Source organism: Papaver somniferum, chromosome 9, assembly GCF_003573695.1.
Source record: "Papaver somniferum cultivar HN1 chromosome 9, ASM357369v1, whole genome shotgun sequence".
Taxonomy (NCBI): domain Eukaryota; kingdom Viridiplantae; phylum Streptophyta; class Magnoliopsida; order Ranunculales; family Papaveraceae; genus Papaver; species Papaver somniferum.
The window spans coordinates 60,312,887-60,336,037 of NC_039366.1; the positions used below are offsets into that span (position 1 = coordinate 60,312,887).

The 23,151-nt window shown below is 35.6% G+C and overlaps 2 protein-coding genes across 2 annotated transcripts; one reads left to right on the forward strand and one right to left on the reverse strand.

The window, feature by feature from the left end:
- Nucleotides 1-9,658: 9,658 nt before the first annotated feature.
- Nucleotides 9,659-10,523, reverse strand: LOC113313229 (uncharacterized protein At1g08160-like). The gene has a single exon (XM_026561970.1). The coding sequence runs from the start codon at nt 10,484-10,486 to the stop codon at nt 9,881-9,883; it is 606 nt and encodes a 201-aa protein (XP_026417755.1). The 5' UTR covers nt 10,487-10,523; the 3' UTR covers nt 9,659-9,880.
- Nucleotides 10,524-13,365: 2,842 nt separating this feature from the next.
- On the forward strand, nt 13,366-14,271 carry LOC113310169 (protein NAR1-like). The gene is made up of 3 exons (XM_026558747.1): nt 13,366-13,488; nt 13,584-13,666; nt 14,152-14,271. Exons 1-3 carry the CDS (start codon nt 13,366-13,368, stop codon nt 14,195-14,197), a joined length of 252 nt encoding a protein of 83 aa, XP_026414532.1. The 3' UTR covers nt 14,198-14,271.
- Nucleotides 14,272-23,151: the final 8,880 nt, after the last annotated feature.

The window sequence follows — 23,151 nt, forward strand, 5'->3', positions numbered from 1 at the left end:
CTCAATACAATCAACAAATCAAACAGATAGAAATCCGGGAGCCTGATTGATATGAGAAATAACTTGGACGGTACCAAAGACCAACGCCTAAGTGTCAATCAAGTTCTATCCAACAAACAACGTCGGATTTATCAACTTATTGAACTACGCCCAACCTGTGATATTTCAATTATACAAACAAATATAATGCGGAAAAAATAACAAAAACACCAGAAATTTTGTTAACGAGGAAACCGCAAATGCTGAAAACCCACGAGACCTAGTCCAGATTTGAACACCACACTGTATTAAGCCGCTACAGACTCTAGCCTACTACAAGTTAACTTCGGAATGGAATGCAGTTGAGCCATAACCAAGTCTCACATTAATTAAGGTAAAGTCGCGTTCCTTACGCCTCTAGAACCACGTCGGATTCTGCGCACTTGATTCCCTTAGCTGATCTCACCCACAACTAAGAGTTGCTACGACCCAAAGTCGAAAACTTATAAACAAATCTGTTTCCTACAGATATGTTTATTCTTTTTTCGGTTTTTGTTCCGTCTTTTGATACAAAGATCAAGGTGAACAGGAACCAACTAATAATCCGGTCTTATACTCCCGAAGAGAAGCCTAGAAATATTAGTCACCTCATAATAACCTAATTGATTAGCAGAAAAAGTTATTGCGGAATCACAAGAGTCTGATATGCAGAACTTTTGTGATTATTTTTTATATCTTACCTATCGGAGGTAAATCTCGAGTATATCTTAGAGAAAATAAAAATCAATACGATGAAACAAGTAAGATCAGAATACGCAACTACAGAGAAATTAGTTGGATTTGGCTTCACGAATCCGAAATGAAGTCTTCAAGTCGTTAACTTAATAATGGTTTTGGAAAACTTAGGTTAAAGGAGAGTCGACTCTAGTTTTCAACTAGGACACAAGAAAGTGCCGGTATTTGGTTTTCCAGTTGCTAGAGTTCTCCCTTATATAGTCTTTCAAATCAGGGTTGCTTACAATCAAAGCTCAGATAGCTTAGTAACAAAGCATTCAATATTCACCGTTAGATGAACTCCTAATTTAAGATTCAAGCTAAGTTTGCTTAAAAATTAAGCAATCAATCTCCATCATTAGATAGTCTTAGCTTGTTACACACAAAGGAAATATACTTATATTTAGATATGGATTACCATATCTAAACGTGTATATTGAGTTGGCTCAATAACAGTTAGCCGAAGTTAGCCATATGAACACTTTTGTCTTAGCCGTATACATCTAATACTTCTAGATCAACTATGAAGATCAATCAATCATGATAGATAATCAGATGAATCTAATTGTATTTCAAATAGAGTTGTTCAATTGTTCACTATCCCATAGAAATATATATGAACAAATTAAATCGAAATCGGTTTGATTCGTAATCGTACAAAGTACTTACACAAGAATCAATTCATGAACATTAAGCCACGGTTTGAAAAGTTAATTTTCATTCTTTAAATCATAAATGTTTTAATTCATGAGTATGAGAATCATACATTACCGATTTTAGAACTTCGCCACTGTGTTCGCAAACTAGGTGCGCGAACAACAACTCCGGACCTTGGCCTAGTCAAGCCGTTCGCAAACCCGATTCGTAAAAAACTATTCCGGACCTAACTCAGGTAAACCCGTTCACGTACTAGGTACGCAAACAAGAGTTCCGGACCTTCTCAGGTAAATTCATTCGCATACTAGGTACGCAAACAAGAGTTCCGGACCTGAATCATCACAATATAGTTCCCATACTAGGTATGCATACCATGTTGTATCCAGACATGGGTAATTGTTCTAAACTCTCATTTCAATCATTGAAACATCCTCGGAAGACGACAATGGTAATCTCACACATACCATTAGCTTCAAGTACTTTTCAAGTGATCGAATGATTAATACGAAACTTCCCGAGCTAACATCAAATGACTGTCTCACACAAATCATATAAGATGTTCAAGGTAATTTTCACATGATCATATTTTGACTTAATATTTAGTTTCCAACAAATAGATTGTTTCCAACTAAACTCGTCAAGAATACGATGAACATAGCTAAAGAAAAAAGCTTCCAACACATATTTCGAAAAATAGATAAGCGAGATAAACTCGACTCGAAATATCAAATGTGTATAATGTAAAAGTCTATATAGTTATACGACTTAGTCTCATTTGAAGATAAAATAGAATAGACTTCTGAGTGGTAGATAAGTTTTAGTCTTCACATACCTTTTGTTGATGAAGTTCCTCCAAGCTCCTTAGTAGATATTCTTCTTCAATTGGTGAACGCCGTGAAATCTAAAGCTCAACTACACATTCTAAACTAATCCGAGACATAGCTATAAGTATACTAGAAATCAAGTATATAGTTTTGATCAACTAAACTTGATAAACAAGCTTGAGATAACAACGCTTGCGAGTTCAACCGAGTAGTGCTCTAACACTCTTTACTAGGATTGTACTAATTCAACTCCCACCAGTAGCCTAAAAATCCCAGCACTGAAGAGCATCTAAAGCAAACACGTGATAATTATGAAACCATTATCACCAAATCAACCTAACGCTACTCCATTACCACGTGAAGCATATCCAAAAGTGAGCAACATCTATTATTATTAAACTTCCTTCATATGATCGACTAAGACCTGATATTTTCAACGCCCAAAAACCAGAACAATCCAAGAAGACTTCATGTCTTCAACGCCGAGAAACAATCGAAAAATACCTGACGTCTTCAACACCCAAAAACCAAAAGCAATTACACTTACTTCACCAAAATCAAAATCACCAACTCAATATCAAAAATAACCTTATCAAAACCACTAGAACTCCTCAATATAACCAAGTTGTAAAAGAAAAATCCTTACCAACTTTGAACCATCGGCTATTTTTCAGCCAAATGAGATGAAACCCTAGCCACCGTAAGTCACAATAGTGATGATCCAGATATCATATAATCACTGGTCAAGATCATCTCTCCAATGGATGATAAAGAAGGTTTAATGTTTAATACCACCATTGATAATGTGGACAAGAAATATCAAAAACTAACCTAAATCTGAGTAAAGATAATTAATATATATATAAAGGAGATAGTTTGAGAACAAAATGGCGATTTTAGGTTAGGGTTTGGAAAGGGAAAGGAAGAGGGAGGGAGGGAGACGAAAGAGGAGTTATATAACTCACAATTTCTTAATATCTATTCTATTTTAATATAGTAGAATATTATACTACCAAAATTACTGGAGGGAAAAATGGTAATTAGGTAAACTATGTTTATTTTTCCTATTTTACCCTTGTTCTCATACATATAGAGTAAGGAGATTAAAAATAATTGTGGGTGGATAGAGATAATTTATAATGTAGTTTAGTTAAGCTATATTATGATAACTTATTTATGATAATGCCATCAAAATACATTATTTTTGGGAAAATTAAGAAAATGACCAACTTTTGAACCCATTTAATAAATCGACCACTTTTTTGAGCCCTTATATAAAATAGCCTTTCGGTTAGTTTCATCGTCTGTGTCCACCAAAATGGTTAAAAGCGTTGATTTAATCAATTTTTCTCGTTGAAATTTAACCTTATCCTTACTAACCTAAATACATTCCGAATAGTAACATTTCGTTTCTTCTTGGTCTTCTTGTTTCTATGTCTATCTTAAGTACTTCTTCCATGGATTTGAGAAGAAAAACTATTCTCCACGGTCTTCAGTCTCATCATTATCGTTTTCATAATGGAAATTCTCTTTTTTCCTAAATGATTGTTTCTCTCATATGATTATCGTCAATATTCTCTTTTACGCAAATTCTAGAGTTTCAATTTTCTTATTTTAAATGGAAAAGTAGTTTAGAATTCAATTAAATGATAAAGTTGATTTTTTTTTTGTTTTAATTTTCAAACAAATATGTGGTGATTTTTAATTTGGGTATTTGATGCTTTTGGGGTTATTTTGGATCGATTTTGGGTGAAAGAATCAACTAATAACCAGTTAAGAAACTGATGTGGATGCTTATAAAGTTTGATGGTTCAAGAGGAGGAAGTTGTGGATGTTTTCAAAGGGTTTAACCTTTAAATTGATGCATGTTCATTTTGTGGGGATCTGAATAAAGAGTTTGAAATTGTTTTGGAAGAGTCTGTGAACCCGAAACACCCGAAGAAAGAGGAGCCGATGCCATGGTTTAGTGGTCGCGTTTGGAGGAGTTAGGATTCAAATTTAAGCTGGAGATAACATTGAACATCGGGTGCAAAATGATTTTCCTATTTGGTCCAAGCGTGAAACAAGCTGAGAACTTAAGTTGTTGCCATTGATTTTGGTGGTCAGTGTTAACGACTGGTGAAATCATTAGGGCTTATGAATGACTAGGGATGTATGTTTTGTATGAGATTTGCAGGTAAGAAGATAAATAAGGGTTACAAGAACAAATAAAAACTCATCTATCACAACACCAACTCACTCCTAGTAACTGTTTGAAGAAAGTCTCAAAAGAAATAATTCTTTTAGAACTAGTTTAAACATCAGATCCACTCGAAAGAAATACTATCCTTATCGGAATTGATGTAAGTAAAAATCATCAATTGATTAATAGCTCATGTTTAAACTTATGGTAGCACAAACTTTTCCCCAATTTGATTTCAGTCAATTTTTCTCAATATTTCGCAGAAATAAGTAAATTTGACTGTTCTTAATGATTTGGGATTGTGGGTTTTATTGTAATGGTGCCTACTGTTATAATCTCGTTTCTTCGAAGCATATAACAATTTAAGAAGTCTAGTAAACCAAAAGATCTTAGAATCTCTGATAAATTAGTGTATAGACTCTCAATTCCAGAAGGATTCACGATAGAACTCGGATTTACTTAGTCGATTGAGGGGTTTACATGTCTTTTACTAAATAGGATAACATACAAGTGTGCACTTAATTTATGTTACCCGTTTTATTCAAACTCGGACATTTTATACAATGACTTAAAAAGACAGTCATTTCAAAAAGTTGGTCACTTCATAAAAAGCCCTTATTTTATTTTCACTCTTATTTTCTTAACTCCAAACAAACTATATGCGACGGTATAAAAGTAATTTAGTTTACATGATACTAATGGTTTTGCCCTCCATTTTCCATCTGCCTTTTTTTTTGTAAGTTGGCATAGGCCCGAACCTGTCTCCTGACAGCCAAATCCACTGAGCCTACTCCTCTGAGCAGACCCAGTCCATTCCCCACGATAAAGTTATAAGTATTTAGATAAGAAGATTATTTCATGAGATCTCTAAACTCTTGAGCGGAGACTCGATCCACTGACCTCCTACTTGAGAATTAGGCTCCTGACCAATTGGGTTAACCCCTGATGGTTTCCATCTACCCATTGTTCTAGTGTGTACAACAATAAAAGTTACTCCCTCCGTCCAAGATATATAGGCGGAGAAGAGATTTTTTCTTGCCCAACTAGATAGACGGAGTTCATATTCTTAGGTTATTTTTGACACATATACTCTTATTAATGTTGCATGGATATCACCACAACTAACCTGATGTTTATAGTATTGGGAATATAATAAGGGGTAAAACAAGAAACGAGATGAATTTTCATGAAACCCAATTTTTTTCTTAATCTAAGATATTTAGGTTTTCCGCCTATATAACTTGGACGGAAGGAGTACTAATGTAGTACTTAAAACGGATGAGACATATAAAGAACTACATTTGTAATTTTATTTTCCCTAAGCTATTTTAATAGATTAGTTGTGTTAATAAGGATCATTATGGATGCTAGACACAATAATTTTCTTATAAATAAATCAAAGACCATAATTTTTAGTAACACATCTTAAGTCCTCAGTATTTTTCAAGAGACTTTAGATCAATTGGATAGAATTTCAAAGAAATTTTTGGTGGAATAAAGATGGGGTGAAAAGACAAGGAGGTTTTATAAAAGCTTGGACCAGTATTTGCAAACTCATATCATAAGGGGGTTTGGGAATTTAAAACCCGCACCAATTCAATTTATCTCTGCTAACCAAACTGGCTAGTAGACTAATCTCTGAAGCAAATCAATTATGGGTTAAACTTCTAAAAGCAAAATACTTTCCAACCACAAATCCTCTAGAGAATTCGAGAACGTCTAATCTTTCTTGTATTTGGACTAGTATCCCAAAAGGCTTGAATCTTATAAAGGGTAACTTCGTGTGGCAAATTAAAAATGGAGATTGGACAAATTTTTGGGAAGACGGATGGATTCCGAATGAGGATATAATTCAAAAACCTTCGGATAAAACATACCAAGTTCCATAATTGGTAAAAGAGCTAATCACTCGTGAAAATAGTTGGGACATTGAAAAAATAGATGAATTTTTCAGCCCAGAAATTAAGGAATTTATTTTTGTAATCCCGACACAAAGAGAAGATAAATATAAAATAAAGTGGAGGCACCACTCTTCAGGAACATTTTCAGTAAAAAATATCTATAATTTTCTTAACAATCAAGAATAAGAAAATGACAATATGGCGAATTTCCCATTGAAGATATTATAGAAAATTAAAACAATTCCAAGAATTAAACTATTTGTTTGGAAATTAATGCAGAAGGCTCTTCCAACTTCAAGTAGACTAGCTTCTCACATGAAAGATGTTTCTGCGGACTGCCAGATGCGTAACGTGCAAATTCAAGAAAATGAACAACATTTATTCAGATTTTGCCCTTTTGCGAGAGCCGTTTGGTTTTGGGTTTCTTTACGTGTTATTCACAACCAGCCTTCCTCTGACTTAATAAGCAATTGGGTCAAAAACTGGATAGAAGATCCGAACTATGATCAAATATCGGATAAAATTGCTACTGTTCTCAGGTTTATTTGGAAACATAGATGCTCAGTTGTCTTTGAAGGAAAGGTGCCTAACCCGACAATGTTGATAGAACAGATAAACAAATATTTATAATCAGCAGCATCATTATCAATCTCTATGAAAAATTTTGTTAGAATTGGACTGATTCCAAACCCAAATTGGACATCTTTAAATATAGACTGGATAATTTTTTTAGATGCGGATTTCAAGAAATAACATCTATCAATGGGTTTCGCCTTTATCATATATTCAGTGGATCAAGAAGAATTCATGCATATCGAAGCAGGCTCAGATAAAGCAATGTCAGCAATTCATGCAGAAGCAAAGGCAATGCTTAAAGCTACCTCTTGGTTAAAAAATATATTCTTTCCAGTGTTTCTTTCGTCACAAAAGTATCGCCGATTTCATTCATAAGAAATGTAAAGAAATTTCCTGGGAAGCTGAAAATGGAAGAGGTTGAAGCAAATATGGGTACTTTTTCCACAAGCCAAGGTAAGATATATTAACAGAAAATACAACTCAGCGACGGATACATTAGCTAAGGAAATAAGAATCAAGAATCTCCAACATTTATCTTTACACATTAAGGAAAAATTAGTAAATCAAACATTTTATCTAGTGCTTTTGAAAAAAATGATGCCCTAAACCTTTTGATTTATATTACTTAATTTATATAATATTATCTTTTCATTGAAAAAAAAAAGAAGAAAAGAAAAAAAGTGTTTTTCAAGAGAAGCATCTGCAGACTGTTGCATTGTTTTTCGTCACAGATTTTGTAGATGTACAATTACCAGCCAGCTGTAATTTTTGTATTTCATGAGAACCAGAAATTCTCTTAAAATACTTCGAACGTACACAATTAGCAGTGAGTAGTGAGTACTACTTAAAGTACTCGATAATGCCATTGCCAACAACCAGCTGGGATTCCAACGATTTCTGTAATTGTGACAGTGCAGATGTTCTCTTTATACCAAAAACAGTGACTAACAAGCGTACGTATGTCAATCTCGATTTACAGAATCACGTTTTAGGTGACAATTCCCTTGTATCGATCCGTTCATCATCGAAGGAAATAGATGTAGAATTTGTGAGATCCGAGGAATTAATTTAGAAAATCAAAATGACCATGGCATTTTCTATAAATCGAGTACAAGTTAAGATACGTAAAAAATAAATTTGGTGAATTAAGAGAGCCACAGATGGGATTAGGAGTGAGCAGGATGATACATGCATGGAGATGCAACAAGCTGATGGTGAACACCTAAAGACAAGGGAATTTGGTTGACATGTGTGGTTGTTAGAAAAGAGACAAAGGCATTGGGATAGAAAAACGTATAGACAAAACACAAAAATGTGGTAGGTCTCGTTTTCATTCCCACATCCACATTCTCCCTGCCGATCTATGTTTATCATTTCTGGAGTTTTTAGCAAAACTCCATTTACCTAGAATCCAAATGACTATACAATACATTGAATAATTTGTTGATCGATCACATTTCACACCCCCATGCACTGCATGCATTATTGTACCTCAATTATCCTAATTGCATGGATTATAACTTAATTTTTGGATCTCCTATATTGATAAACTGCAATGATTATGATGTATAAACAATATTTGCTCTTGCAACGTGCGAGTCATCAACAATATAGTACATGCTGCACAAGAGGGAGACCAAAAGTGTATGAAAACTGGAGAGTTTGTATGTTTGTTACTGTCAATTTGTTTCCTTCCTTGTTCGTTTTTGAGAGAAAATGTTTATATGTTTGGATAGGTCTGTTCCTTGGAATGTTTTCTAATGAAAATAAGACTCAACAGATAAAGCTCGGTAACATTATTTCTGCTCCCTCAATACTGTATACGTTTTTCAATATTATCGTAGAGTTCGTTTGTACCTGCATTAGCCAGCAATGTAAAGAAATCCATGCAGTATGTATTCACGTGGTTCCATTACCTGAGAATTGAACTGTACTCAATCATATCAATAATTCCTATACTTTTTTTAGCTTATGTTTGGATTTCATGTGATTGATTCTTGGTGATCAACTCCCTTCCAAAGAATAACAGCTATGACTAGACTAGCTATCATTTTGCCTATTTTCCACGTTCAACTATAGTACCAAAAAAAACAGTACTAGTCTGGACTTGTACTGCTGTCTGCTACAGAAGAAGTGTTTCAGCTGCTATATGGGCTTTAGGCTAAGTAGTAGAAGTTGGGCTTATTATCTATTAATATTTTTTGCAGGGTAGAGAGGCTGAAAGATTTTTGACTTGTGATCTCTTAGTTTTGCACTTTCCAGCAATGGAGAGCTTGAATACGTTCGACCGTGGTTCAAATTCCTTGAAATGCGTTTTGTTTTTGCCATGATGGCATGATGCCTAGTTACAAAAACAGAAGTATTAACCCATTTTCCGTTGGGGTTCCAGTGTTCCATAGTCCATTTTCTTGAGATAGCTCTATTATCCCAGTCGAGGCTCCTAATCCGCGTCCCCGAAGGCGAACATGGAACTCGAGGTGTGTTCCCACATTTCTGAAAACGTGATTCTTATCCAGGTCCAAAGATTCCAAAAAACGTAGACTAGTACATGGTAAAATTATCGGGTGATGATCATACTAATGAGTTGAGTTCGGAACTCTTAAGCACCGTATTATTTATCGAAAAAAAACACTTTCTTGACGAACAAATTAGGATCGTATACGTTTTAGGCTGTAAAGTAGAATCTAAGGCCCAATACATGCGCACCTCATTCACAGCTCACATTCGTTTAAGAAGAACAATTTCAATTGTATATATACCCGAACTTATAAAACTGAAAATTTCTTGTAACTTAAATTAAATTTACAAGAAAAGGAATTGAATTACATCATCAGAATGCATCCCGAAACAAGAAATTGAAACAAAACAATCAAACAAAATTCAGAAAGTAAATATCAATCAGAACACACAATCATCTGCAAAGCTGAATGATGAGCCAAACAATCAAATCAAACATATAAGTACTCCATATATATAAAAGCACACACTTAAATATCCACGTCGCATTTGGTCTGTCTAAATAACTTTGGAAAGGATAAATGTACTTCGACAGAAGGACACTTAACTCGAATAGTATAGTGCGACGATTTCCATCTTGCTACCTTGAATCTAATCCTGGCTTTAATTCTCACGTCGAATACCATCTCACCGGATGATTTTTCAAGCCTAAGATCCTTAGAAACAGACCCTTGTAGCGGAACAGCCAGACCTGTGGGCTTCACATTTAGCATTGTCACGTTTCGATGAGGTTGAAAGAATGGTTGAAGAGTTTCAAAGGCAATAGGTTGATCATCGTACGTCACTGAAACATCGATTGAGTCGTAATATACCGATACCTTTTTGTTAGGATTATATGCTCTAACAACAAATCCTAACGTAGTATTTAGACGATTGTAATGTATGCTGAACTGTTCCACTTTCCCTGTTTCAACCGTATAAACTAACTTTTTGGGCCTGAGTGCTAGCCAAGTGATGAGCACAGCAAGACCAACAAGAATTACTAACGCTAGTAATGTAATTGCAATGCACCGTAACATAGCTGACCGGCTTCGAGGGGTTGTTGGAGTAGAAGTAGTAGTTATAGGACCAGCCATGGTTGTGAAAATAAAAGCTGTAACTAGACCTAGATTGATAATGGGATATAGTGAACAAGAAACTGATGTTTTTATATAGATGGAAAAGTAGAAGAACATTTGAAATGATCAAAAGGGTCACAGGAATTCCTTATGTCTATCAAAGAATTTTCTCTTTAGTCCCCTTTTTCTTTCTTTATTGTTATCTTCATTCAAATTCAAACTATGTGAGGGGTATTAAGATTCTATTATTCAGAAAGAAGAAGTTTGTTTTAATTCCATAAATGTGAAATGGGTTTTACGAAATTTTGACCGGGTTTATGTGTTAACCGGATGTCGATTGGAACCGGTAATTAGTCGAAGCAAAGACACTACTGCTTTGTGAAAAAGAAGTCCATAATTTTGAACTTTAGAGAGAGTGAGTGTTTTGATTATCTGTAAGTGTTCAAAACAACTTTAACTTTGTCATGGAATAAACTGGGTTTCAAGCTATTCCTTTCTTGATCTTCACTAATCTTTTTGTTTTTCATTATTTATTGCATATTCATGTAATCTTTTCCTTCCTTCCAGTTTTTCTTGCCTCGTTCCCAAGTTATTCCTCTTTATTATAGGCCCCAGAAACAAAACTAGTGACAAAACCCCTAGATGAACAAACTAGTGATAAGAAAAAACCGGTCATATTATTTCTACCAAATAAAAACCGTTTCAAATAAAATTGGGACAAAAACCCCAAGCCAAATAATAACGTGTAAATTTAGTTTTTGTTACTTTAAAAAAAGACAAACATGCCCTTGGCCTTTTCTTCTTCTTCTTCTCTGATTTCTTTTTTCTTCTTTCTTCCGTCTCCTTCTCCCACCACCATCATCCGCCTCCTTCAATTCCTTCACCACCAACACCATTTCCACCACCGTAAACATCACCACCCCCAACTCCCCGCCAAGAATAGAATAGCACAATTCCATCATCGAACCCACGAACACCATTATATCACCACTACTAAACCCACGATAGGGTTTTTCATACCTTTTATTCTGTATATATATACTGATGTGAATCTTCATCGTTTCTACATGAAATCTGTACAAGGTATACTTCTTTTCTAATCATTTTAACACATAATAATTTCTATGATTCAATTTGTTATCAAGCAAATCTGATTTGGGTTTTTTTACAATTTCTATGAATATATTTGTTATCAAGCAAATCTGATTTGGATTTTTTTACAATTTCTATGATTCAATTTGTTATCAAGCAAATTTGATTAGGATTTTTTTTTTTGTTTTTACAGAGGGTTTGCTACGAATCAATTGCAAGTTGCTGGTACCATCTTCATCCTCTTTCTTTTCCTTATCATCTTTGTTTATGCATGAACATTTATCATTCTTCTTATTTTTGTGTATGTTGTCTTTTGATTTTTTTCAATTGCATGTTACTGATATCATCTTCATAATTTGATGATTTAGGTTGTCTTTTGATAGTGATTGTTAAATTTGTAATGAACATCTGTTGATAGTGGTTGTTAATTCTATAACGAACATCTAATAGATCCAAGTTAGAATAATATACCCAATTTGGGAAAGAAACTTTTATATTTGATTGAATCAGTAAGTGAGCAAGACTAGCTTGTGTTTTTGTTTTCATTAATTCATTATGCTCATGACAAGCTTTGTTTGAGTAATTATTAGCTATCTTCCCAAGTTTTCAAGGTTATAGAATCCAGTAATGAGACCATATTGTGTTGCGTGGCCATTATTAACTTTCATGAAGAGTTTGTATAGCAATAGCTTACATAGTCGGTTAATTATAGAGTATGGGGAGTGATCAATAATCCAACCCCCAAACTGGAAGGACAACTTGGACTCCTCCCATGGATCGACTGTTCATGGGTCTAATGGCAGACCAAGTACATGAAGGACAACTACTTGATGGTCAGTTTAGCAAACATGCTTGGACGCACATTGTCGATAATTTCATGCAGAGTTTTGGTTCTTCTTTTACCAAGGATGTGTTGAAAAACCGTATGAAAACTTTGAAGAAAAACTATGTTGCTGTAAGTACTCTTAGAGGTCAAAGTGGATTTGGATGGGACCAGTCGCGAGAAGTTGTGGTTGCTGATGATGCTGTATGGGATGAATATATCAAGGTGTGTTATGTTATTCTGTAACAATTGAATGAATTTGGATTTTTCGTTTTGTATTGATGAGATGTGGTGTATTTCTTTCAACTGAGGAGTCTAGTATGCTAATAAGACAATTCAATAATTTCAATTGCAGAAGCATCCTGATGTCAAATGCTGGAGGACAAAGTCGCTTCCACACTTTGATGATTTAGCTGATATATTTGGGGATAATCGGGCCAATGGAAGGTATAGGTGCTGTTGGAATGACAACAATGTGCACGATGATGATGACCAGCATGACAGGGATCATGAAAATTTAGAAAACACGCAATCTCCAGACCGTTTTACAAACGGTACTCAAGAACAAAGTGAGAATGCATATGCATATAAAGATAAGGTTGAGGACTTGCATACATCTGATACTCAAAAAAGGGCTCGAGCTTCAATAGGTCCAAATTCACGTTCTTTTTGAAAGACCAAAAAGAGTACTAGAGAATGGTAGATGCAATTCATGTAATGGAAGCGGCTGTGAATTATGTTGCAACCAAGAAAGAAGAAAACAAAAATTCATCATCTTTAGAGGGAAGTTTAGTGTCCGCACTCGAGGATGTACCAAATTTGGATGATGATACTTCCGTGCAGGCGCTAGATTTATTGGAAGATGAAAAGAAAGATTAGATATGTCCTGTCATATAATTTTGAGGTGGTTCTTATTCAGTAATCGTCAATTTACCGCTATTCTCATGGAAACTTGGTGTTTATTTCTTCAATTTCTGCAGATATGTCGGCAAAATTCTCACAAACTTTACAAATCAGTGATCTCAATGATTACATCGCACCATCACAAGCTTGCATAGTCTCTCTAAATGGGACTACGACTGCTAAGAAGCAGGAGACATCCCAGGTGGTGGTGACTTTAGTTTCAATAATAATTTTATTGATTTCTAATTGTTATATCAAATGATTTTTTTTGACTAATTCTTGTTTTTGTTTTTACAGAACCAAGTGGTGATTGCACCTTCTGTCAAACAATTGGACATGAAACCAGTTAAAATTTCATTGAAGGACTGCTTGGAGTGCAAGTACGATGTCTATTTTATCCGTATAGCTTGTTGTTTTTTTTTTTTTTTGTTTTAATCATTTGTGTATAGTCAGTAACATATGAATTGGTATGAAGTAAAGCAAATAGGCTAAGCATCATGGGCATGGGTACACAATTTACACTCACGATGGAGTGATGGGAAATAGCTAGTTACTTACTTAGAGTAATCCTGAAATAAAGAAAAATATAGAAAGATAATCTTATTATGTTAACCTAGGAGAGGGTGGTTCCACGAAGAAAGAGTTATGTTTATGTCTCCTTTAGTTATAATTAGCTCGTTAATTGCTAGACTTTGGTCGTAAAGAAGGAACATTTTTATTTTTGAAAGACATGGTGGAAGGTTGGTTGTTCTTGTTGGTGAATGAGTATGTTGCACCAGTCTAAGGAAAAAAGTCATGTTCATGTTTAAGATTTAGTTATGATGATTTAGGAGCTAAATATGTAACATATTGATTTTTGATGTAGCATAGAGCATGGATCTGTGTTGCTGTGTTGTTGCTGTCTTGGCTAGGGATACAAGGATGAGAAGAAGATGGTCAATGAAGCAGATGGTGCTGCTGTGGATAGACGGAGGATGAAAGTAGAGCTGAGTTATAGCAGATGATGCTGTAAACTAGAGAAGAAATGAAGCTTAAATGAAGTGCATCTACTGATGAATTCTGATGAAACCAATTATGGTTTCATCTTATTTATGATGAGACCATAATCGGTTTCATCGTATTTATGCTGGAACCAAAATAGGTTTCATCATTTTTTGTTGGAATCCTTTTTGGTTTCATCATTTTTTACTGTTGTTTATTTGGTTTCGTTTGCCATATGAACATTATACTTGTACCTTACTTTCTTACATACAGTTATTGGTAGTTGTACTTACCATCAAGATGTTTCTTTTACGGATGAACTAGCACAGACTTACAGTTGAAACTTCATTTAAACATGGTTCCTATATCACACATGAGTTTAAATCTCTTTTAAGTTTGGTTTGAAATCGAACACACAACTAAATCAATTCGGCAAGAAAAAATGAATTCAACGGTTGAAACCATTCATAAGCAATTGAAATCTCTTAGAAAATATTATAAGCATTTTGACAGGAAATATATAATGTTGCAAAATGCTATCACAACTTTCTAACAAGTATTACAGCTAGTTGATAGTTACACCAATGTTTTCATTGATCTGCTTTTGCCATCAGGATTTTGAATGCCAACTTTGCTCTCATGTTTCCCATCTTTTATGATATCCCCTCTTCAGAAACTTTATTTTCCCTTGAACAGGCTCTTCATGCAATAGCTGAAATGAACTCCAAAATTTCACCTGAAATTACAAACAAATATTTCAAGCACCCGAAAAAGAAATTGATTCACAAATTACAAACACACATAGTTGATTTTAGCATTTCAAAATCAACATAATTGGATTTTAACTTATCCTTTTTGCTCACAACATGTATAGCTTTTAGAATTTGTACGTTTCTGGTTGATTATTTGTGTCATCGATCTCTTAAACGTGGTCAAACCGAATCTGGAAATGGTGAAACCAAATCTGGTTACATCACATAAACTTTAAGTAAAAAAATCAACATAAATTGATTCCAAGCATATATAAACCATAATTAAAAATGATGAAACCAAATTTGATTGCATCAAAGAAACCAATTAGTAAAAACATCAACAAATTTGGTTCCAACTATAAGTAAACCATAAATGAAAATGATGAAACCATAATTGGTTCCATCAAAGACACTGAAATAAATAAATAACGCCAACAGATTTAGTTCCAACCATAAGTGAAAATGATGAAACCAAATTTATTTACATCAAACAACCATTAAGTAAACACACCATCAGAATTGGTTTCAAGCATATGTAAACCATAAGCAGAAACGGTGAAACCAAATACGGTTACATCAAACAAGCATTAAGTAAACACACCAATAAAAAATTGGTTTCAAGCATATGTAAACCATAAACAGAAATGGTAAAACCAAATCTGGTTACATTAAATAAAAGTTAAGTAAACACACCAACAAAAAATAGGTTTCAAGTATATGTAAACCAAGGTAGAAATGGTGAAACAAAATATGGTTTCATCATACAAACATCAAATAAACACACCAATAGAAATTTTAAAATTGAACCGTGAATAATAAAATGAAAACAAATGAAACCTAATTAATAGCTACAAACACATGAAAACATATAAAAATTCACTGATGAAACCAAACCTAAACCTAATTGCAAAAATTATTGATGAAACCAAACCTAAACCTAATTATCAAAATCACTGATGAAACCAAACCAAAACTCATTGATTCATGTTGATTTCACCAAAAAAAAGAATAACACCATCAACACAGTTTTGAATTGACAAATGAGAAATACGACGAAATTTACTTCACAAAAAAATAGTGCATACAAAATTAGTTGATATGGTTCTTACCTTTTGGAATATTTTCTTCGATTTACTGTTTGGAATTTGTTCAACTGCTTTGTTTAATTTTTCATCTTTCTTTTTCTTCTGTTGAGTTTGTTTCTTCACCATCTTGTGTTTTGAGACGATTTAGGTCAGAAATTAGGTTTAGAAATGATTCGATTCATAATTATGTTTCACTAGTTGAAGTAAGTAAGAATTGAAAAAGAGAGAATCAAAAATCGGTGATGATTTTCACAGATCTGAGAGTTTTTGGATTTTTAGGGAAGGGAGTTTAATGGGTTTTTTTTTTGTTGGTCGTTTTCGGGTTTACGAATGAAGATACAGTGGGTGGTTTATTCTTTAGTTATTTTGGGCTGAATTAGGGGAAGGGCAGTTTAGACTGTTTAGATTATTTGGGGTTTTTGTATTACTTTTATTTGGATGGGTTTTATGTGGATGGAGAGTGACATCTTTATAACTCGCGGACCGCACCAGAAATTGGAACTAAAAATTGTGGGGCGGAAAGCTAAAGTTTGCTGACTTGGTTTAAGTTTGACGTGGGGGTCATCGAAGGGAAAACCAGTAAATATGTTCTTTCCCAACAACAGGCACTTTGGGAGCTAGTTTCCGTGGTGCCTTCTCGACATACATACCATAAATATCTCCACTACCGTGACAATCATTTTTTTAGTGGCACAACCAAATAGACAAGATCATTCAGTCTTGATTCAAACAAGAAAACACAAGTAAAAAAAAAGTGTATGAAAGTAAATAAGGAACCCATAATTGGGGATATCAAAACTAATGGGGATATAACTACATGACAAAATAGGATCCAAATATCAAATCTGGGTCACCCCTTATGTAATTATATTTTTAATTCCTAATCTATCCCTCACTAATCAGGTTTAGTGATTAATAATAATTAGTAAAATCTTAAGTATTTAGGGATAGATTAGTGTGTATTTTTATTTGATTTTGTGTGAGTAAGGTGAGAGTAGAAGGAGGGAAAAATATTTTTGAGTTGAATTTTTTTTGTGACAACGGAAGATGATTGTGAGGAGAGAATTGTTGCTGCTGAATCTTTAGCTCAACTACAACAAGAAGCATATCTTCAATCTTCGGTTAATGATAACAACTCACAATCGGACTTATATGATGAACCAACACCCTTGGAATATGATTTTCGTGAGCATGAAGTGTTTTTTGAAGAACCAACCCAAGAAAGTAAACAAGTTCAACATACAAGCATCCCCAACACACAGGTAATGCTGCCCAGAGGTCGAAAATTTGATTTTTTTTTTTTTGAAACCGCAATTTTTTCCCTGAAAAAGCTTGGTGCCGGCATACTCGTAGTATGAATACCACGCCGACACCAACATAACCGGCACGGTATTCATACTATTTTCATGCCGGCAAAAATTATCCCCCATTTTGAATCAACCGCCGGCGTGGTCTTCAACCCAACAATTCCATGCCGGCACGCAGTTACATTTTTACCTACCACCGAATATTCCATTGAATATCCAGACCGGCATGGTTCACTCCTAACTTAACTATGCCGGTACCACAAGAAAAACATCCAGGGATTAAATATTTTTCAACTTAAATATCGGCGTGGTAATTAAATTATCGAGCACGCCGGCACCATGTACCGGCGTGGTTTGTAAACTACGGACAAAACCGGCACAAAGTACCGGCTTGGAACCTTACATATCGAGCATGTCGGCATTGCGCATCCCGACATTAATGTTCAAGAAAATACGATGCCGACACTGTTAAAAATTAGCTCATCTTTTCAAGTGCAATTCCGGAATGCCGGAACATTAATCGAGAATGCCGTCACATGTTTCCGGCTTTGATTGTTTTGGTGGTACTGTCGTCGAGCATGCCGGAACTAGTACCCGGCATAGTAATTTAATTTTATTTGGAACTAATTCAATTTTCTTTTCATTCTTTCCTTAGATTGTGACATACATTGATCCAACAAATTCCAAGCTTGGTCCGGATACGTCCGGATACTATAAAAGGCCTCCGGTATGTTACCAAACACCTAGTTTTTAGAACTTTATGTGGGGATTGCTTGTAATTAACCTTATAATCTCCCATTGTTGTCCTTATGTAGGGAATAAAATCTCTAGAGGAAGCAATTGCTTGGGAAAAAGAGACGGCTCTTAAGAACATGTGTGTGTTGGTGAGGAATACCCAACATTCAGATAATCGTTTTGAGATGGTTTGTGAGAGAAGTGGGCAATACAAGAAGAAGGATAGCCATAAGAAAAAGGGTTATGTATATCCAAAGAAGACTAATATGATATACAAGATTCGTACGAGGAAGGATAATTTCCCCTTTAAGCTTGTATTCTATCTAAGAGACAAAGAAAAGGAATGGGATTTTACGGTGTGGTTTGGCCATCATAACCACCGGGATCCGAAAGATTTTGTTGGTCACTCGCTAGTTGCGAAGCTAAAACCACATGAATTCGAGGATGTAAAGATAATGACCAAAGAATGTATCAAACCAAGAGTGATTCTCAGAGGCTTCAAGAAAAAGGATAATCGGAACGTTTCTTCCCTAAGTACAATTTATAGCGCACAAGCAACCATTAGAAGGGTGGAATGGGAAGGGAGAACCGTTATGCAAGAATTTGAGAAGATAGTTTGGGATCACAACTACACACGTATCATTAAAAGAGGGCCGGATGAAAAGCCCCTTCAAATATTCATTGCGCATCCTTTGCTTCCACAATTGGCTCATACATGTTGTGGTGTTCTTATGATGGATTGCACCTACAAGACAAACAAATACAACATGCCATTGTTCAACATCGTAGGGCAAACATCGGACAAGGTATCATTCACATTGGCTTGGTTTTAATGGAAAACGAGAGGGATCACAATTATCATTGGGCATTACGACAATTGAAATTATTGTTCCCGGAAAATCAATTTCCGAGGGTCATCATAACCGATCAAGATGACGCACTAATGAATGTTATATCCGACGTATTTCCGGATGCACAAAATTTCCTATGTACATATCATATAGGTCAAAATGTGATAAAACATTGTCATGCTTTGTTTGAACCCTCTAAGGCGGATATTAAGAAGAGAATGGTTGCTCAACTAGAGGAAGATGTTCGCAAGAAGAAACTATCACCCGAAGAAGAAGAAGATGAAAGAGGAAAGATTAAAGAGCGAGTGGACAAAGAACACGATGAAAATCATAAAAGGTGGTTGGAATTTCTAAAGGATTGGGAGAAAGTTTATTGGTCTCTTACCGAGGATATATATGAAAAAGATTGAACATGTTTATTGCCAAATATAACGAAGTGTATCCAAGTGCCGTCTCATATTTTCGGGATAAATTGTGGCATAATTACAAGGAAAAATTTGTGCGTGCATGGAAAAATCGGTATAGACACTACGGGAATGAAAAAACTAGTATAGCGGAGTCCGCTCATGGGAGATCTAAAAATCTCATCCAGTCCGGCCAAGGAAACATGGTTACGGTCACCGAGACAATGGAGCAATACTTTAAGGATGATATCGATAGGATCAAGAAGGCCTTTGAGAAAAGCTCAATGTAAAGGATGACATCACATTTTTGATATGGTAATTTGCTCCAAGGAATAGAATTCAATGTCTCGCATTGGGCAATAAAACATATGATTAGAGAAATGGAAAAAAAGATAAACTACGGCAAACCGGGTGATATGTGTATTTGTCCCGACATGTCTTCATTGGGGCTTCCGTGTCGTCATATGCTTGTTAAGTATGAAAAAGTTATACCTATTGAGGTTATTGATCCGTTTTGGAAGCAACTATCTTTCGACCCCACCATTCAGAAGCTCCTGGACAATCACCATGGGAAACAAAGGATGCCAAGGAATTCTATGAAGCTTACTCACGTGGCAACTCGGCTAGACGAAAAGTATTTTTGAGCCAACTAAGGCTAATTACACACCCATGGATAGCACAAAGTGAAGATCCAAGAAAAGGAGATCCGCCCGGGAGACCACAAACTAAAACGACTAGGAGAAAACAAAGGAAATAATTGAAAGCATAGAGTCAACGTGAATGTGAAGACGAGGCAAGTAAGAAACGAGACCCAACTGGATGTGATATTTCAGAAGCAAGGTTCGCGGAAGCGCCAGTTCTAAGGAAAAGTGGTAGTCCGAGGAAGGAAACGCCATCAAGTCAACAACAAGCGGGGAATTCCGTATCCACACCACAAGGAGATGAAGTGCCGGTTCCAAAGAAAAGGGGAAGGCCGACGAAGGTACCCGCATCGATAGAACAAAAACAACAAGCCAAGGAAGTGGATGCCACGCATACAGTCGAGGTTACAAAGAAAAGGGGTAGGCCTAGGAAGGTACCAACAATGATTAAACAGGGGGAGCATTCCGAAGTCACACCCATAGTTGAAGGGCCGGCTTTGCATATCAAAATTGAAATGCCGAATAAGGAACCTACATCAAGTCAAGTACATTAACAACACGATGGTGATGTAGTCTCTTTTAAAAGGAGAAAGGGTAGGCCAAGGAAGTACGGACTCCCATCACATACTGAATAAGTTGGAAATGTAGAGATTGCAGAGGATGGATTGGATATACTTAAGCTAAAAGTTGGTAACATGAAGATGTTTAAGGATTCCCAAACATGTAAGATTCATAGACATTACCATACCAAAATAGAGTCCTATGTACTGCAACTTCCCGAGGTTATTCGCGAGTATATTGTATATACAGATGATGTCGATGGAGATGGAAATTGTGGCTATCATTCCGTGACCGAACAATTAGGAATCTTTGAGACGGCGGTTAGTAAAGGGATGACACCATGCCGATACGCTATAAAGAGGATAGCCGAACAATTTATGAAAAAGAAGAGCTGTTATGAACAATTGGTAGATGATGAGGAAGAGTTTGATAGTTTGCATGGTCAGGTGTTAGGGCCAGAGCACGAGATGAAGTTACTTCCTACTGAATATTGGATGAAAATGCCGGTTTGTGCGCATCTTGTGGCGGATACATTTAAATGTGTTGTTCATTATTTTTTCCCCCACCGAACAAACAACTTATACGCCAAAGTGGAAAAAGTGCAAAGGATCTCTTAAGAAGAGAAGAATTGTTTTGGCGTTCGTGAACGGGAATCATTTCATTATTCTGAAGCTAAAGGAAAATTGTCCATTGCCACCGGTTTATCCGTTGACTAAAAACAAGGATATAGTCCCCAATCACTCGGATGAATTGATGAAATTGTATGAGGAGAACTACCAATTATGGGATGCGTTGAAGCTATCAATTAACCCGGAGAAGGGAGAAATTCCTATTCATAAATTAGAATAGTGATGAAGAGTAATTTGGAAATGTGCAGATCACTGCTACGCAACCTTTTGTTTTTTTGGAAGTTTGAATTGTAATCATTAAACCAAATGCTATGGATATGCCGACATGATTTAGTTCAAACTTTACAATGCCGGGAGCTGATCCCGGCTTAGAAAGTTTCTTTTCTTCTATGCCGGAAAGGCACCATAAGTACACAGAGATATCAGGTTTAGTGCCGGCGTCGAAATTAACTTTCTGATAATACCAGAATTATACACAGATCACTTATGTGTGAGGAAAAGAAAGAGTACCGGCATTGTCTGGAAAAGCGAATCTATGCCGGAATTCTAAATTCCTTTGTTCCGGAAAAGAAATCAGTATACCGGCATTGTTGTTACAATTTCGACCATGCCGGTTTTGAAAAAATAAACATAAAAATGGCAATGTTTGACATAGATTAACCAATATAACATGTTCTAAGCCAAAAAAAAATGAAATCAACATCTTCATAGTTTAGCAAGACACACGAAATAACAAATTGTTTAACAAACCATATGTAAAGTTAAGATGTTCCAAACCGAAAACAAATGAAACAAAGATGTTCAAATTTTAGCAAGACACACAAACAAACATAAACCGACAGTAGATTTTTCAAAGACATAACTAATACTATAAAAGAAACATTAACAAACATCTTAGATCACCCGGTCCTTGGATTCTTGTGAACCCTCTTCTTCGTTTCCTTCCACAAGTCCTTTGCATTTGGATCTTCAATTTTGTCTATCTTTTCCTCGATTGTCTTCATTTCTGCCGGGGTCAGCACCTCTCCTTTCTTGTTCTTGCATTCAAATCAGTTTCCAATTTTCCTAGCCTCGAACGTTGTTGTCATATTTTTCCATTAGTATGTTAACTTTTATAAGTTATAGATATACATTCAAATAATTGGAAGTGAATCAGAATTACGTACCAACAACGTGAGGGTCTTTTGAAGTACGGGTACAGTAACTTCTTCAGGAGTTGTGGAGGGAGGTTCTGCTTGTGGAGGCACTGTTTTGGTGGCCGGGCGTACAATACAAGGATGGGAGTACCTCGAATGACCTCTGAGGAAGCTTGGTTCCGACTCATAATGGTTTTCCGCCAATTCCCAACCACCCCTATCCAGCACTAGTCGTTGTTCTTCCCTTTCATTCCAATGTAAAAGTAGAGGAGTTGGTTTATAAAATACCAGCATATGCTGTTCATCTGATAGGCATTGAGGAAAGTCATGAGAGAATTTGGCATCAGATTTACCCGTAAGTTTTTTTCTGTTTGTACCCAAGTTGGCGCATCACACGGCGAGGGTTATGCATAACAAATCCTTTTGGATGAAACAATGGTCCGTTGTAAAATGCTACATTATCATGCCTTGCAAAGTGAACTCCTCTTTCGTTCCTATATGTGTCAAACACAACATCTTCGACAGCGATAGAGTCCAAAGTCTCCCTCATGGCGAATAACCGAGTTCTATTATTGGGCTTCGGTTTATTATCGAAAAGTATTTCTTAGCTATAGGACCCTGTGAGTCCAAACCACGAGTTGACGACTCCAAATATTTGTACTCCTCGAACACTGTTGGGAAGTGTTCATAAGCCCACACCTATACAAATGAAAGACCGTTCCAATGAAATGTATAAGAAAAGAACTAATTGGAAAAAAAAATAACTAGTTCACGTTACCTGTA

Bases quoted from the DNA above. Each gene is read 5' to 3' on its own strand.
- LOC113310169 (XM_026558747.1), top strand. From the start codon at position 13,366: ATGTCGGCAAAATTCTCACAAACTTTACAAATCAGTGATCTCAATGAT. The intron at 13,489-13,583 runs GTGGTGGTGACT...TTGTTTTTACAG, and splicing joins AGAAGCAGGAGACATCCCAG to AACCAAGTGGTGATTGCACC. The intron at 13,667-14,151 runs GTACGATGTCTA...TTTTTGATGTAG, and splicing joins AAGGACTGCTTGGAGTGCAA to CATAGAGCATGGATCTGTGT.
- LOC113313229 (XM_026561970.1), bottom strand. From the start codon at position 10,486: ATGGCTGGTCCTATAACTACTACTTCTACTCCAACAACCCCTCGAAGC.